General features: G+C 41.2%; 1 protein-coding gene across 2 annotated transcripts in view; it reads left to right on the top strand.

Annotated features, from left to right (window-relative positions):
* EML5 (EMAP like 5) overlaps positions 1-18,565 on the top strand; it is a 328,115-nt gene that overhangs the window by 86,737 nt on the left and 222,813 nt on the right. For both annotated transcript variants that reach the window (XM_075065608.1, XM_075065607.1), the window contains exon 5: positions 10,462-10,647. In XM_075065608.1, the coding sequence (XP_074921709.1) occupies positions 10,462-10,647 (186 nt within the window). The remainder of the gene's footprint in view (positions 1-10,461; positions 10,648-18,565) is intronic.

The following is an 18,565-nucleotide window of genomic DNA, read 5'->3' as shown; positions in this document are numbered from 1 at the left end:
TTCTGTAACTTAGTTGATATTTTTTAACAAGGTTCGATAGTTAGACTTGATTTCAAACCTCACTTTGTCCAGGTTTGGGATAGGCAGCTACATCAAAGGGCAGCTGGCAGAGTTATACAAAAAATAATTTTGAGGTGAATCCAGACGCTCAAGGTTCTATTGTTTTCCTGGAGCAATCAATGACTTCTAACAGCCAACAGTTAAGAAATGCAGGGAGAAGCATTTCTTTCTTCGTAGAGAAACACAGGGAACTCAAATAAATAAGAGAAAACTCTTGCATTTTTTTCCTCCAGATCTTTTCCCACTGCCTATGTTTTTGTCACTGTTGAACACTGCACCATCCTTCCTGTCACTGAGGCTTGTAATCTGACTGACTCCCCATACTCCTCAAAGATTCCATACTCTGCTCTTTAGGGTCTACATAACAGCTAACAAGAGGAAGCCTTTCCACTTCAAGGGTCAGTACTGCCAGAGTATCTCACAGCAGGCTTACCAAAGCTTCATTGTGCTGCCAAAGAAAAAGCCATACTTCTTCGAGTAGTGTCCCTATGGGTGCTCCTCTGTAGATGTATCTGTGTCACTGTGCCTCCCAGACTAGAGATTTTAGATAGCAATGCCTGTTTGGCTTGCACATGTGCTCTCCCTCTCTGGTGTCTTGCCTCAGTGCTATCTAGTGCTGCACAGGCGAACCACACTCAGTTCCTTCTCAACTTCTCTTGGCCTGAGATGGAGCATTAGAAGAGTCTGAGTGATGATTCATTTCTAAACTTTATTTCTAGTTAGTAGTGTAGAAAATAGAGTTTGTTACCTAGATTAATATTACTCTTTTTTTCTTTTCTAAAAAAAAAAAAAAAATAGAGGGTTGGGGGCTTTCAAAAACAGTTATCTCTTCCTCTTTGGGGAAACAAAACCCAAAAAGGGGGCATGCCTGGCTTCCATGGGTTTAAATGCTGTCTCTCCTGCAGAAAAGTTATTCTGGTCAGGACCGGCCATTCATGCTGCATTCACTGCCTAGAAGAATTTCACTTACCACAAAAGTGTACTTTCTGTCTGAAATTAAAATCAGGAATAGGAAAAAGCCATGAACTGAAGCTCAGACTTCTCTGATCTAAGGTCAGTTAGATCACCCCAGAGCAACAGTCCCCAGCATGACTGTCCGTGTCCTTGGGACATCGCTCCCAGGTGGATTCAATGAGGATATCTGCTGATTCCTCTCACAAAACCACCAAAAAAGAGGGCTACCAGTCCCCAAACTGAAGAATTGACTGGGAAAAAAGAGATCCCCTGCAAAATCATCCACCTTGGCACTGATCAAACCGCAACAGAGTACCCATGAGTAATTAGGCTCCTCAAGTATTGGTACTGTCAGTAAGCCTAAAGACCTGAAGGGCACGGGCTGAGAGGCATTGGTTCTGTCAGAGAAAAGAAGCAGTAGAGAGTGTGCTAGCTCTTCTAAAATGGCACCACCAGAGACAAGGAGAGCCTCAGTACCGAGCACTTCCACACAAAAGACCAGAGCACCATCTTCTGGCTGATCATTGGACCACAGAAGACTACAGGTACCGTTGAATCCCTTGACACCGGGCCCCTCTAGGCAGACTCTGTTGGTTCTGATTACTTCCATAGTATTACAGGAATTCTGTTTCTTCAAAGACCTCTTGGACTCAGAAATGCTAGAATCCCCATTACTCAGTACTGGCACCGACCACATCTCAGTCTCCTGAATTCCCCACGGTACCAAGACACTCCTCATCAGTCTCCTTTTCTGCTCCACCTCTATCAAATGAAGAAGACGATAATGATAAGATATCTTCAGTCTCAGTACAAAGTTCCCCAGGACAACATCAAGAGACCAATCACTAGAAACAGTTACAGAGCCAAAAAACTGATGACAGGCAAGGCCCACCCACTTGCACCACTCCAATTGGCCATATTGGGACCCATGGGAAACCTCTAGACACACCAGTTCTCTGGGACCTCAAATGTCTCACATAGGGATAGAGGAAAACAATCTCCCTCAACTTCCCTTTCTAGACCTCCTGATCCTCAAGAGGAGATTTTTGAGGAATAGGAAGTAAGACTGGATAAAGAAATTACTCCATTAAAAAACATCTAATCATCCATTCCATTTAAAGCCATTATGCTTCCTCCATAAACTATGCCAGAAGACTTTAAACAATTTCAAGACCTCACCAAGACAGTGGTGGATTCACTTCAGATCCCTTTGAAGAAATAAAGGAGACACAATACAAGCTGCTGGACATCTTCCATATGTCCTTATCAGGTCGCATTGCATTCTCTATCAATTGCCTCATTGATAGAGAATGCAATGCAACCTGATAAGGACATATGGAAGATACTAGACCCAGCCAAACCCATCAGGCAAACACCAGCCATGATACTGCCCACATGCAAAAGTCCAGATAAAAAATATTATGTCCCCTCTTAAGACGTGGACTTTCTCTTTTCCCCTCCATCACTAAATTCCCTTGTGATAGATGCTGTAAATAAATGTGGCAGACAGCACTATGCTAAATCAACACCCTGTCACAAGGACTGGGAAAAAATGAACTTATTTGGCAGGAAATCGTACTCATCAGCAACCCTACAGTTTAGAATTGCTAATTATCAGGCCTTAATGGTGAAATATAACTACATCAGTTATCAAAATTCAGCACCTTTATTGAACATCTCCCAAATGATCAAAGAGTGCAGTTCCAACTCATCATTGCTGAGGGCCAGCTTCTGGCAAGTACATCATTACAGACTTCACTAGACACTGCTGATACAGCTTCTCAGGAGAGCTATGTGACTTCACCTTTCCAGCCTCCCAAGAGAAGTCCACATGACTGAGGAAGACCTTTCAGTCAAAAGATCCAAACTCTTATTGGAAAAAAACAGTTGATTCCCTCCATGCACTAAACTACTTGAGCCATTTTGCATTCCCTGGGGATCTACATACCTGCACAGAAAAGGAGGTACAGCAAAACTCAGACATCACAAAGATCCTGACCTGCCCAGTTCCGTCCACCCCAGAGAAACTATGAACCTCAGTGGAAGAGACAACAGATACAAAAACAAAGGGTGGCAGCACCCCAAACCTCAACTGCACAGCCTTCAATGTCGAAATATCAGTTTGATACATAGCCTTAGGCCCCTAGCCACCATCAGTTGCTACAAAATTCATGTTATCTACATCTTTTTAGACACCGCATTGTTCTTTTGACAAAATGGGGAAAACATGATGTCAGATAAGTGGGTACTGGAAATAATCTCCAATGGTTATGTAGTCCACTTTCCCTCCCTCCTAACCATCCTCTCTCTCTCTCTCTCTCTCCCCCTCCAAGAACCCCCTCTCATGAGTGTCTGTTACGTCAGGAAATATACCATGTCAAACCTCAGTGCTATAGAACAAGTTCCCAATCAGCACAGAGGGAATATATACTCCAGATACTTCCTGATACTGAAAAAGAATACAGGATGGAGACTCATTCTGGATCTGAGATTGCTCAACAAATCTGTAAAGGCACAAAGATTCAAGATGGTTAAATTAGCATCAGTAATTTCATATCTGGGCTAGGGAGACTGGTTCTCAGCCCTTGCCATACAAGATGCTTATTTTCATATCAAGATCCAACCATTCCACAGAAAGTTCCTGAGATTCAGCCTAGGTCAAGACCATTTTCAATTCAGGGTACTTCCATTACGCCTATCGTCTGCATTCAGAGTGTTCTTGAAGGTCCTATCTGTGGTAGCAGCATGTCTTTGCAAATTAGGAATCATGATATATCCATATCTAGATGACTGCCTACTCAAGGTGCAACTGTTTGATGCCCTATCAGCCGTGCAGAAGACTATGTATCAGTGCTTCTCAACTTATTTACCATTGTGGGGCCCATATGCAATTCTCTATACACCTCTACATCGATATAACGCTATCCTCAGGAGCCAAAAAATCTTACCACGTTATAGGTGAAACTGTGTTATATCAAACTTGCTTTGATCCGCAGGAGTGCGCAGCCCCGCCCCCCGGAGTACTGCTTTACCGTGTTGTATCTGAATTCGTGTTATATCGGGTTGCATTATATCAGTGTAGAGGTGTATATTGTGACTCACATAACACACACACTACCTGTATGACCCTGAGGATGTCACATGGGGCAACAGCTGTGTGCTGATTGGTCCGCAGGTTGAGAACCACTGCTATAGATTATTTGTGAAGTTGGGACTACATCTGAACACTCAAAAATTGACTCTGACTCCAGTGCAACATCTCGAATTCATAGGAGCCTATCTAGATGCAAGTATCAGAGGGGTAGCCGTGTTCGTCTGGATCTGTAAAAGCAGCAAAGAGTCCTATGGCACCTTATAGACTAAAAGATGTGATGTTAGTCTGTTAGTCTATAAGGTGCCACAGGACTCTTTGCTGCTTATCTAGATGCAGTAAAGGTCAAAGCCTTCCTCTCACTACACAGGTTCAGTACGCTAACAGTCTTAATCGACACCATCCATATCAGCCCCCAGACTTTGGCCAGGAATTGCCTTTAACTACTGGGGTACATGGCAGCAGGCACCTTGTAATAACTCGTGCAAGGTTCCACCTGCATTGCCTTCAGGCATGGCTCAAAACGGAATATGCACCAAACAAACAGATTGACCAAATGACTATTAATGTCCTTGATAATCAAAGACTCTCTCAAATGGTGGAAAGATCCACAGCATGTCTGTGCGGGGTCGCCTTCACTCAGCTACCTCCAACACTGATATTGACAACAGACACATCTTTACTGGGCTGGGGACCTAATCTAGACAACCACAAGGTTCAAGCAAATGGTAACCTGTGGAATCAACACTGCATGTCAATCTGTTGTAGTTCAGAGTGGTCAGGATCACCTGTTCACATTTCATATCATTGATCAAAGGCAAACAGAAAGGTTATGACAGACAACATAACATGTATGCTTTACATAAATTGCCAGAGTGAGATCACCATCTCTTTGTGCAAAGGCAGTGAAACAGCGGAATTGCTGCATTCAGCACAGCATCAACATATCATCTGCCTAACTTCTGGGTATACAGAATAACATAGCGGACACCCTCAGCACGACATTTTTGCAGGAATATGTATGGGAAAAGTACTCCACTGTTCTCCAAAACATATTTCTGCATGAAGGAGTCTGAAAAATAGACTTATTTGCGACAGCCAAAAACAAGAAATGTTTCCAGTATTGCTCCAGAGCTGGACTGTGGCATCATTTGCTCGGAGACACCTTCCTCTTTCACTGGAATATGGGTCTCCTTTACGCTTTCACTCTAATTCCTCTCATATTGGAAATCCTGCCCAAGATAAGAAAAGAAAGAGCAAAGGTTATTCTTATAGTCCACACATGGCCAAGACAGGCAGGGCCGGCTCTACTGTTTTTGCTGCCCCAAGCAGCGCGCCGAATTGCCGCCGTGGACGGCGGGGGCAGTCTGTGTGCCATTAGGGTGGCAAACATGTTTCCGCGGTGGTGGCAATTCGGCGGCAGCTTCTGTCTTCAGCCAGAAGACAGAAGCTGCGCTGCCACAAACAGTTGAACATAGAAGCTGCCGCCGAATTGCCGCCGCCGCGGAAACGCACATGCCGCCCTAATGGCACACGGACTGCCCCCGCCATCCGCGGTGGCAATTTGGCACGCTGCTTGGGGGCAAAACCACACAGACTGCCGCCCCTTGCAGATAGCTGCCCCAAGCACCTGCTTGGAATGCTGGTGCCTGGAGCTGGCCCTGAAGACAGGCATGGTCCCACAATTAACAATACGCCTTCCAGTCAAACTCCAGCCCCTTCCCCACCTCCTCTTTCAGAATGCCAGACAGATCCACCACCCCAGCTTGCAAGTTTTCTGACTCGAGGCATGGCTTCTCGATGGTTCGAAAGCATAGAGTCCTGTTCATAGGATGTTAAAGAGATGCTATTACATAGCAGAAAAACATCAGCTTGTCACATGTATATCCAGAAGTGGAAAAGATTCCAAATCTGATGATTCAAAACATTTTATGCCAACATCCTTTCCCTCCCACTGGTACTAGACTACATCCTAGATCAGGATTATCTCAAAACTCAGTAAAGATATATCTCATAGCTTTTCATCATAAGATAGACAGCTACTCTGTAATCATTCATCCTACAACAAAAGATTCCTTAAGGGTCTGAGTAACCTCTTGCCACAAGTCGGATGCCTGACACCAACATGAAATCTTTAACCTGGACCTTAACTGTCTTACAAAGTCTTCTTTTGAACCCTTGGCCATACTCTCGCTTACACAGCTATCTATGAAAACAGCATTCCTAGTAGCCATCACCTCGGCTTGGTGAATTGGGGAAATCAGCACTCTAATTGCACAACCAGTGGTGGTGTTGGTGTTTTAAGAGTTCAGGCTGCACTGAGACCACACTCCAAGTTCCTCCCGAAAATATCCTCTGCCTTCTATATAAACCAACTTACTCACCTCCCAACCTTCTTCCCAAAGCCACACCATAACAAAAGAGAAGCAATATTGCATATAGTTGACATCAGGAGAGTATTGGCATTCTATTTAGATAGAACAAAAATTTTCAGAAAATCTCCTAAATGATTCCTTTCCATTGCAAAGAGGTATAAAGGATCCTTGATTTTTGAAACAAAGACTTTTTAGAGGGATATCAAACTTCATTACTATTGCTATCGTACTCGCAATCTTCAACCTCCATCTGGAGTTCATATTCATTCTACAAGATCTGTATCCACTTGTGTCAAAAATGTTCCTATCACAAAAATATGCAGAGCAGCAACTTTTGCAGAACATTGTGCAGCATGACTCGGCATCAGAAGCCATGTTTGGCTCCATAGTTTTGGCGTCAACATTAGACTTGGCTCCAAAGCTCCATCCTTCCATCGGGATACTGCTGTCTAGTCATCTACAGTGGAGCACCCATAGGGACACTACTCAAAGAAGAAGGGGTCACTCATCTTATACAGTTGCTGTGGTTCTTCGAGATCTGTGCCCCTATGGGTGCTCCACAGCCTTCCCTTTGATTTGTGAGCTGTTAATAAGAGGCTCTGCAATAGAGAAGGAACTGAGGGTGGTTAACTTGTGCAGAACTGGATAGCCTTGAGGCAAGGCATGAGACAGGGAGAGCACATTTGGAGGCTGAATGGACACTGCTATCTGAAATCTCCAATCTGAGGCGCAAGGATGCAGATACATCTACGGTGGAGCACCCATAGGGCAACACATCTCAAAGAACCACAGTTACTGCACAAGGTGAATAACCCCTTCTCACACAGTGGAGCTCATTCTTCTCCCATTCAAATACCTTCTGTGTCCACTGTGTCCAATAAGTAGCAAGTCATCTTAAAAGCCCATACTGATCTTGATCCTAGGTCCCTATCCTTCTCACCCATCTTTAGCAACTGTCTGTCTGTCCATCCTTCTTCCAAGCATTCACTGGAATTGTTTTGAACTAGTGGATTTTATAGTCAGCAGAGATTATTCCATTCAATTATGGTCGGTGCCCAAGCTTCTACCCTGCCTCCTGTTCAGGGAGCCTCCTCTCTTAACGTTTATTGAGGGAGCAACTTTAAATAGAAAAGCTAAGATTCTGGAGCACAAATTGGTGGCTGAGGGGGTGGTGTTTGGGGAGATGGGTATCCCTGTATATGCCCCAATTTGATCCCTAATTTATACTAAAAAATGAGGAGTGGCAATTGAAATTCCCTATAGCCATTTGTTTACACAGATCTCTGGGAGTACTTTTTTAAAAAAGGAGATTTTTTTATCATTGACAGGTCGGAAATTTATGTTGCTTGTAAAGAGTGAATGTAGGGATTAAACTATTATTGCTTTGTTGGCAAAAATGTTCAGTGTGTCAGCTAGATTTCATACAACTTTAATTTAACATACTGCTTATCATGTAGTTTAAAGACTTCGATTAGCTTGATTGCTACTTAACTTTCTGCCACTTCAAGACATAGCGCAACACTGGCAAATTAGTCCTTCTATCTTTTGCCAAAAACAATTGTATATTAAGAATGGCTCAGATTGCTAAAGTAACCTATTTATTTTTAAAAAATTAGTTTCCTTTAGCAACTTATAGTTAACAAAATCCATTTTAATTAAATCATATTCTGAGCATCTTTAACAACTAGGCTGGAGCTATTTGGTCATGCATTATTTAAATAAAAAATCCTAACCCAAGATCTTGAATAGCATCCTGATTAAGCAAGAGGTCCGACTTTTTAAAAATATGTATAATCCTTCATGATATTCCTTTTTAACATCAACAATTATTTCTCATGCTAGGAATCATTATATAATCTCTGGATAGACTTCATGTTGACTAGGTATTTGACTGGAGTATGCAAATTGTTATATTATTAAATGGAATTGCCTACATCGATTGAAATGACAATTTTTACAATGATCATACTGTTATTTCTCAGGTAACGCAGTATGTAAATCTTTGTACTGGTATAATTAACCAATCAGAGTTCAAGTGCAGGGATTTGCATAATCACTGTATGGTTATTTCTCAATAACTACTGGAAATATGAAAATCTTTTTTTAGGTAACTGCTGCAATCCTTCTACTAATGTCCTTTATTCAGAATTTTTAACAGGTTGTGAGCAACAAAAATGCTGATTAAGAGTCTAAATTTAGTACAGAGGGGTATAGGGAAAATGATGGTGCATCTCTTGAGACAGTTTGTGTTACTTGTTTGTGGTGAATGAAGTAAATGCTACATGACATTCAGCACAGGGTTGCAAAATTGGCTCAGCAGTTCCTGTGCACTCTACTGCATATTTATGTGCATAGAAAAAGTGAGCAGGATTTTTCAGTAAAGTACAAGGTGTGGCAGCCTGTATGGCCATAGATCTGCATTGCATACCAGGTAAAAGAAGGATACAGCAAGAGAGTGGGTCAATAGTTAGCCTGTAACTCCAGCTCTGAGGATACAGTATTTGCAGACCTAGTACCTGCCAAGACCTTTGGGTTAGGAAGTGGTCAATTAGGACTAGAGCTGGGTGAATAATTTATTTTTCAGTTTGCTAGTAATTAAAAAAAAAAAAGTGAGGGTGGGTAGATGGGCTTGGGTCAAATCCAAAAACCTACACTGTTCAGGTTTGGCCTTTCTGCCCCTTCATAAACAGATAGAGGGATGGCCAGGCCAAACCTGAGGGGCGATGCAACTCCATATGCCAGATCACAATGCCACTCAGTTTGACTGCCCTCTCAAACAGGGGGCCCATGGCAATCTAAATATTGGAAATGTTCTGCTTCAAATGGGATAAGGGAGTTTGAGGGGCAAAGCAGGATGGGTCTGTGAAACTCAGGACTGAGAGATCTGCATGCAAATCACTTTAATGAAAATGTGTGCACTCTAGTTTCCTTGTTTTTCCCCTAAAGACAGAAAAAAACAAAGCATAGGGCAACTAACTGCTACTGATAGTTCTCCAGGTGTCCTTTTAAAATTTATTTCAGTTTATCTAAATACTCCTTTCCAGAGTTCTGTCTGCATATACAAAATATTAAAAACCAAAACAAAACTGTAGCATAGACCAGTTGGCCCAATGGCTGAATTTAAAAATCCTCACGTATCTAACTCAAAATTTAAACTCTCCCAGCACTTGTCCCTGTTCACATAAACACCTTTCACTCCCCTTCCCAAACAAATCCAAACCTATGAAGTTGTGGTAATGCACAGAAACTGGAAATTTCTTTCTGTTATCTCTTTCATTCTTGCTTTTCAGTAAAAGAAATCTTCATTATTTATTGGCTTACTACTTGAGTTGAGATCTATTTTGATGTTAACTAACATAGCCAAAGAAACATCCTCCTAGAAAAGAGTAGTTTGGAATTTAGAGGGCTTCAGATGTTCAAGTAATAACTGTGCTTCCTATTGTCCATGTTGAATAACATGAATCTTGCATGCACCTACTTGTGCTGAAACATGCAAATCATAGCTCTAGCTTCTGAACATCACATTCTACTGTTGCTCTGAAAATATGTCACTAAAGCACAAAGGATATTTTATGTATTGCATCATGAAAAAAATCAGATCATTTCATTATGAAACAACTCTTTTGAATGATTACAAAACCAGCAATAATATTGAACCTAACAGTGAAAGTTTGATCAGTAAAGACATTTGAGCTTTATTTAAAACTGATACCAGGAAACTCTTTCACACAAAGGATCATAAATATATGAAATTAGTATGCTTATTGGAAGTAAAAGACTTTGGTTAGCCGGAAAAAAATGGCTACAGGTGGCACACTGGAGAACCAGATTAATGAAGAGTACAATACTTTGTGTCTCTTGGCTCTAGTATATTTCTCTCTCTCACTCACTCTCAAATATGCATACACTACATTGTTTGCAAAATTCACATGACTTTTGCAGAATAAACACCATTTTTATACCATATGTTTTATCTATCAGTTCTGGAGCTTGTGTGGCAATTCATTGACACCAAAGCGTGGTGTTTTTGGCAAGACTGGTGATCTCCAAACTATACTTTGCCTAGCCTGTGCAAGAGATGAAGTGACACATTCTGGTGCACTTAATGGAGATATATATGTATGGAAAGGAATTAATCTCATACGGACAATACAAGGAGCACATGCTGTAAGTATATTTATGTTATAATAATTCAGATTGCTTGAACAATGCACAGCTTTCAAATTGATTAGTGTGTAATTAATAGCTCAAAGAAGATTTTTTGAAATATCATTGTTGAGATTATTTTTATTTTAAACCAAAATGTTATTTTTTTTCTTTACATAACTTTTCTGTATCCTTCCCATATCACTCTAGACCGTATGCTTATGTGGAGGAGACAAGTGGAGAAAAAACTCAATAATCCTGAATCCAATTTCTACATGCAGAGCTATGTCTCTCTTTTTTTCCTCCAGGTGTTGTAACTAGTGTATGTGACAGTACAAGACAGGGTTCAACATTTTAAGATTTCTCATCTACTATTCACATATAAAACCACTAATTTTCCAACATTTTTAATCTAAGAGAAATTTACTTGGTCACACTATTATGAGTATATCAGGTTGACTGTCTGAAACAATTATTTATGTTTGAAGGTGGATTTTAATTATGGACAATGATGTACCTTACAGATAATGTTAAACGCAGTGTGTTATGAACAAATTGAACCAATGAGACACAGAATGGGAAGAGAAGAAACTTAATTTTCTTACTGTAGTGGAGCGGCCCAGCTCTACAATAGTTAAGCTTAAGACCAGATTTCTGTTTAAAGCTTGACTGTCATAAGTATTCCAAAATCTGTACAGTTACTGGGATTGCTTTCAAATTTTGTTCCTTGTGTGGGTGTGTGGTTTGGCCACTGATCCAAATTTGGCTATTGGTTCCCGAGATACAACCCCGTGGGAAGAAAAAAGCTTTTCTTAATGTTAACATATTCTGGTAGTGAATTTTTGCTCACAGACAGAGATCAAACTAGAGCAGTGGTCATCGCACAAGTATCTCAAATGCTTGAGAGTTACCCAAATGGAGTATATGCACCCACTAGCCCTGTGGGAAAAATCAAATTAAAACATTATTAGTCAAAGACTTCTCTGGCAGTGTGCAAGATGAATTACACTTAGTATACGCAGAGAAAGAGGTTATCTGGAAAACTACCTCTATGTCATAGGATCTTGTAACTCTGATGTTATGTAATGGTCATTGAATCTGAGCACCACCCCAGCACTATGAATTCAAATCCAGTCCAGGGCAGAAAGCTGAAATAAAAAAGGAGGTATCTTGTTCCAGGTTGCCTCTGTCAAAGGTTTTTTTTTTTTAATTGTGGGAAAATGTAATCTGAATACATCATAGGACACTTAAACTATGTATTGAAAAGAAAATGAATTACACAAGCAAATGTTTGCTGGGAGGAGAGAGTGATATTGCGTTAATTTAGATGGAATATAGGTGCCCAAAGATGTTAACATAACCCAGTTGCTGTCCAATGTTAAACAGTGTTAAGCAAGGTTCAGGGTTTGGTATACAGAGACCTTAGCCTGCTTAGTACTATGGCAAATACCACTAAAAACCTTTTATTAAAAGGTACTAAAAAGGCAAAACAGTTAAAGCAATTGAAATGTTGCTAAAATGAAAGCCTTACTTTACATTTTTTGTTTCCCTTTCTTGTTGGAGAGAGGTTTGAAAGGAAAATATAACCCTTGTTTAACAGTGTTCGATGGTAATAACGTTCCTTTTGGGGTAAAGAGAAGAAGTTAGTTGAGATTGGCTAGAGCTGTTATGGCTGCTTCTGTTACAGTTTGATCCTGTTTCATCTTGAGTGGTATTTGGGATGCAGCTGAGGCGGTAGAAGTGATGATGTCATCTGGCTTCCTGTCTGTTCTGGTCAGGACATTCGTCAGGATCAGGATGAAGAAGGTCTGGTCCCAGGAGACAGTGGGGGTGGCAGTCATGATGGTGAAGCTTGCTCCAATAGCTTTAGTTTGTTTTTCTTGTTTCCCCTGTGAAGGCTCTTTCTTTAAGGATCCAAAAAAAGGACTGATGGATGAAATAGCCCATCCTCTCATTAATTTGTCCACCAATTAGGCCTAATATCCAACACACCAATTTTGGTTAATTTCCAGTTCCACATCTTCTGTTTATAGCAAGTATGATTTAAATGTTTACCTTGAGTTATATCAGTAGGCCTTTCTGTTTGGACTTATTTTGATTTTTTTGTAGCTGTCAATCAATATTTGTTATAGATTATTGTGCTATCTTATGAACATACACTCACTTTTTACAGTAGAATTTACAATTAGGGTAAATTTGTAGACCAGATTATCACAACACTGATTGGGTTGAAGGAGTAGGGGAGAGGAGTTTAGGGCATGCACCAAGAATACACTGCTGACACTGGGATAAGGAATTGAGAAAGGGCATGCTTAATCCATATCACAGCCTCTGCAACACTGGGTATGGGGAATGAATGCACCCACTGACATAAATTGAGTAGTTCACACGTATCAAAGCTATTGTTTCAGGCTATATTTATCTCCATCGGGTATTATTTCAGCTGAGAACATCTCATTGAAGTGGATAGGTTACTTAATGCCTCTCCAAACTAATAAATTATTAAAGGAGAGTAATGTAGTTTAATGTAAAATCAACTTGAGTTTTTGGAAAATTGATCCTGTCAAACTAACTTGATATCTTTTTTTAATGAGACTACAAGCTTCTGTATGGCATTAGACTTGGTACTTCATGACATTTGATTAACAAAATTAGAATGATGGCGCAGGCCGAAGGATGTGCTGGCCGCTGCTTCCCGCATCCCCCATTGGCCTGGAATGGCAAACTGCGGCCATTGGGAGTTTCAATTGGCCAAACCTGTGGATGCTGCAAGCAAACAAACTGTCCCAGCCTGCCAGCAGATTTCCCTGATGGGATGGATGCCAAAGGTTGCCGATCCCTGGTTTATATGTACATATACATATATTAGAAAACACGCGTTGTAGTGATAGACTCAAAGAACTCACTCTATTTAGCTTAACAAAGAGAAGGTAATGGAATATATAGACTTAATAAAGTTACCCCTTAACTTTCTGTTTGTTAAATAGAGTGAGCTCTTTGAATCTATCACTGTAACACGTTTTCTAATGTATGTATATGGAGAACAAATATTTAATGGTGGGCTCTTCAGTCTAGCAGAGAAAGGTACAACATGATCCAATGGCTGGAAGGTGAAGTCAGGCAAATTCAAACAGGAAATAAGGAATAAATTTTGTCAGTGAGGGTAATTAACCAGTGAGACAATTTACGAAGCGTGGTGGTGGATCACTGACAATTTTAAAATCAAGGTTTGGAATTTTTTTTCAGTTTTGACAATTAATATTGATTGATTAATCCTCCTACTTGCAGTCCTGGCCCAAGGATCTCTGCTCTGCCCTGTCAGGACCACAGCCTTCCCCGCACCTTACCCCTGCAGGGATCAAGTGTCACTGGCCCTGCAGCCCTGCAGGTAGCCCTCTGCAGGCCTGCTATCATGACCCCATTCTCACACCTGTGACAGCAGGGCTGCAAAGGGTTTCCTGTGCTGGCACAGGGCTGGCGACACCTCATCCTTGCAAGTGCAAGGTGAAGGGAAGGGTGTTATCCTTGTGGGGCAGAGCTAGTGAGGGAGCAAGACCCATGGCAGCAGGGCCACAGAAAACTCTGTCCTGCGAGAGAGCTAATGAGGCCCAGTCTCAGCAGGTGCAGGGGGAGGCTGCATTCATATTAACTGTTTCCTGTGGATTTTTTTCATGTGTGTTTTTTTGGTGTGTCAACTGAAATAGATGTTTATTGATATCTATCGATTTAAAAAAAATAGAATCCTGTCAAGCCTAACTACATAAAAGCTAGGTATTTTGATTACCTAGCCACAGTAGCATATCAGCTACAAACCTAGGTGAGAACTAAAAGTGCCTAAATGGCCACTAACTCTACCAACAAACATTTCTTGTTCTGTTTTGAAAAGATAGGAAATTAATTGCCAAAAAAAGTAAGTTAACACAGAGTTAAGGTTGCCTGGTGACCACTCATGACCTTCTAAAACATGAAGTTCAACAAAACTCAAACATCTGACAACCAGGAAATACAGAGTTAAGGTAAATACCCATGTAATCTTAACTCTGCCTTTTGTGAGAGGTGCCCTAAACCATCGATAATGCAGATACTTGCACTCTGCCTTTCACCGTAATGGAAAGGCGCTTCTTGTGCCTGCACTATGCCCAAATATTCCACTTTTTACAGCCCCTTCACACTTGCACCCAGGATGCCTCCTTTTGCCTACCAGTCATTAAATCCCCATCTACTGATTCCAACGTTCAATACAACTGCACCTAAAACACTGAAAGCAGCTGGAGTATATGCAGATAATTCCCAGTGTCTCTTGCTAGCTGCAGGGTGCGGGGGCAGAGCTAAGGTTGCATGGGCATTTATGTTAACTTTGTATTTCCTGGTTTTGCTGAACTTGATTTTTTGGAAGGGCATGAACTGTCTGTCACCAGGCAACTTTAACTCTGCATTAACTAAGTTTTTTTTTCTATTTAATGTACCAATATCTGGAGTCTGGGTAATATGCAAGAAGAATTAGATAGTCTCACTGATGAAAAGAAATTTGATATAGTTGGCGTTACTGAAACTTGGTGGAACGATTTGCATGACTGGATTGTTCTGAACATGTTCAGAAAGGATAGAATAGGAAAAAGGGGAAGGTGTACCTGTGGCATCTGACATTAAAGATCCATTGCCTTCTTTTAGAATTACTGCTAACTCAGAAATGCAGATCTTGAATGCATGTGAAGCCAAGTGCTAACTATAAAGCCAAGCAGTGGGTGAGTGTTACAACCGCCAAATCAATCCAGAGAACAGGATCAGTTACTCCAACACCTACCTTTAATGTATAGAAAGTAAACATGTGATGTTATGGGTGGGGACTTTCATTTTGCAAACAAGTTATGGACGTTTAATATAGCCAGTCGTAAAACATCATTTGCTTCTAAAAATATGGATGATGGATTTTCTAACAAAAGGTATTGAACTCTACATGAGGTAATTCTATTTTGGATTTCATATGATGGATAAAGATGAATTAATCAATTAATCAAAGGACAGAAGTTGGTGGTTGCCCTGGGAACAGTGATCCTAAGCTGATTACATTTAATATGGCATTTTTATCAGAATGCTAACCTAAATGTGGCACACTTCTTAGCATTGTAGAGCAGGCAAAGGTCTTTTGTTGCTGCCCTTGATGACAATTTTTCTTTTGCAAAATCTTTGGAGTCATAACCGTACAAACTGTTGCTGACATATATGGTGTGGTGGCTTGCACTCATTAATGGGAGTTTACAGACATTCACTACAGTCAGGTTGCTGACCTTGATGGTGATGGAATTAAGGGACATATTTGGGAGGACCTGAGTAGTGTTTCTTCTTCAAGTCATCTTTGACATGGGTTGACTGCTGAGACAAGGATGTATCCATTGATCTCTCTGGTGGTTTTCTCACTCGATGTGTGTTTCCTGCAGTGCAAGGCTGTCAATTTCATCTGTTTGTAGGCTCTTCCTGAGGTAGTCACATTTTGTGCTGGATAAACCCTCAATGTTTAATTGTATTATATGCAGTGAAGGGTTGGTATCTGGTTTGACTTAGAATGGTCCATTTTTTCCATGGCTTTGCTGACTAGGAGGCCTTTTCAGGACATTCTGTCACCAATTTTATGTTAGTTGTGCTTACTCATGTAGCAGGTTATCATCCCTCCCCCCATGCTATATGTCTGACGTTTGCTTTGTCGCAGGATGATAACGGCCGCTCTTTGTCTTCAGAGAGTCTCCATGTGCAATCAAAGGGAATAGGTACGTGTGTACCTTGAGGTTCTAGTCTCAATGACTTTCGCAACAGACTACGCAGACCCACTGTGATACAGGTCAATCTCCAAATCCCGCTATTTTGCTCTATCTTGAAGCCTCGGTGTGGAACTTTGGGAAAGTAGTATAATAGAGAAATCTGTGACATGGATTCCTCCAACCTCCACCAATTATCGTCACTTGGTTAGTCTTATAATAGCTGTCAAAGTCAGTATTCGGAGGGGATACAGAAAGACTTTCACTCCCTGTTGGACACTGAAGAGTGAAGAACTCCTTTGACAGTATAAGGCAAATGGACAACCAGATACAGCAAAACCATTGCTTCAGTCTTGAGACTAGTCAAAAAGGCAAAGATAATGTGACACTGTGGAGGCCCTTGACCTCACGAAGTCAAGGTCTGGTGTCTCCTCCATGCCCTTGGTGGAGTGACACCTGCAATCTGTATATCTCCGCAGGTGAGCTCAGACGCCATAGCATGGCAACTAATTGCCAACTTAATTGACAAAATTACCATAAAGTCAATAAAGAACTCTATAATGCCCTCAAATGATGCCAAACATTTCCCCAATTTTCTGTACCCTGTTCAGTGGAGGAGGTGGACAGTGGCTTCACCCAAATAAAGCCTGGAAAAGCAGCTGGTCTTGATGGCGTATTCCCTGTGTTCTTAAAGCATTTGGGCCATATAGTGAGAAAATGGCTAGATGGTCTCTCTACCAATATCCGCTCCTTGGGGAGAATACCAAAAGAATGGAAAAGGGCAAAAATTATAGCTGTTCTCAAACCAGGAAAAGAGGCAACTAATCCAAAAAGTTATTGACCTATAGTGCTTCTTAGTGGCTGCTATAAGCTATTGGAGCAGCTTCTATTTTGCAGAATGAAGCCATTGGTGGAGGAACTAGTCCCCCAAAGAACAAGCTGGTTTCAGAATAGGCAGAAACTGTTATGACCAAGTCCTTGTGTTGACTATAGAGAAGCTGACTATCAACGCCAATTTAAAACAGCAACAATATTTATCAATCTTAGTTTCACATACAATACAGTATGGCAGAAAGGACTTCTACTGAAACTTGCAATACCATACTCTGTTGCCCTAGAATTAGGCTCATCATTGAAATGCTGAAGAAGCTCAGATTCACGGTGTCTCTTGGTGATGCTAGCAGCAGCCTGTAAAGACTGAACAGAGGACTCCTGTAAGGGTCCCTTTTAGCTCCAGAACTTTTCAACTATCTGTCAGCAATTATTCCACCAACATCCTCCCACAAGTTCATGTACTCGGATGACATCGCGCTGTCTGCTCAGACTTCCTCATTTGAAACCTCAGAAAAGGTTCTAGAACAGGACCTACAAACACTAGAAACCTATTTCAAGGCATATTGGTTAAAGCCAAATGCCTCAAAAGCAGGGATCTCAGATTTTCATTTGAATAATACCCAAGCCAAGAAGAAATTAAACATCAGTTTCTGTGGGTCATCATTGATGCATGGTCATAATCTGAGGCACTGGTGATAACAGCATGCATGCTCAGTTTCCATCTCCTTCTTGAACCAACCAAAAGGAGAACAAAGACCAGGGTCAACATCATACGGAAGATTTCAGGAACATCTTGGGGAAGTGACACCTGCACACTCTGAACATGGACACTAGCCCACTCCATTCCATAGTGGAACAGTGTGTCCCAGTTTTGGAGTGGAAGTCCACACACTCTTTTAGTGGACACTGAAATTAACACAGCTTTTTGCATAATTAGTGGCACCCTCATATCAATGCTGGTTCCATGATTATTGGTACTGGCTAATGTTGTGCAAGCAAATCTCCAGTGAGAGGCTGTGACAGTTAGGGAAGATCATAGCAAATATCACACTAGCGCTCCCCCATGATCTAGAGCACCAGACTCACCACCAACTAAAATCAAGAAAACCCTACTGGTCTTGTGCCACAGCCCTCTTTGTGGAAGTTAAGGACATTTGCAGAAGATGGTCTGAAGCCTGGGTGGCTACCGACATACCACACAAAAATCTAATTGATGACTCAACTGTGCAAGTGTCAGACTTCTCCTCCCCACAGTGGCTATGGACAGCTCTAAATCATATCCACATCTAACATAAAAGGTAAGCATACTTACTCGATGGATGGAAAATAAGAAAATCGCTGAACCGCAACTG

Source organism: Chelonoidis abingdonii, chromosome 4 (assembly GCF_003597395.2).
Source record: "Chelonoidis abingdonii isolate Lonesome George chromosome 4, CheloAbing_2.0, whole genome shotgun sequence".
Classification (NCBI taxonomy): domain Eukaryota; kingdom Metazoa; phylum Chordata; order Testudines; family Testudinidae; genus Chelonoidis; species Chelonoidis abingdonii.
Note: the sequence above shows the minus strand (reverse complement) of the source record. Positions and strands in the feature narration are given on the sequence as shown.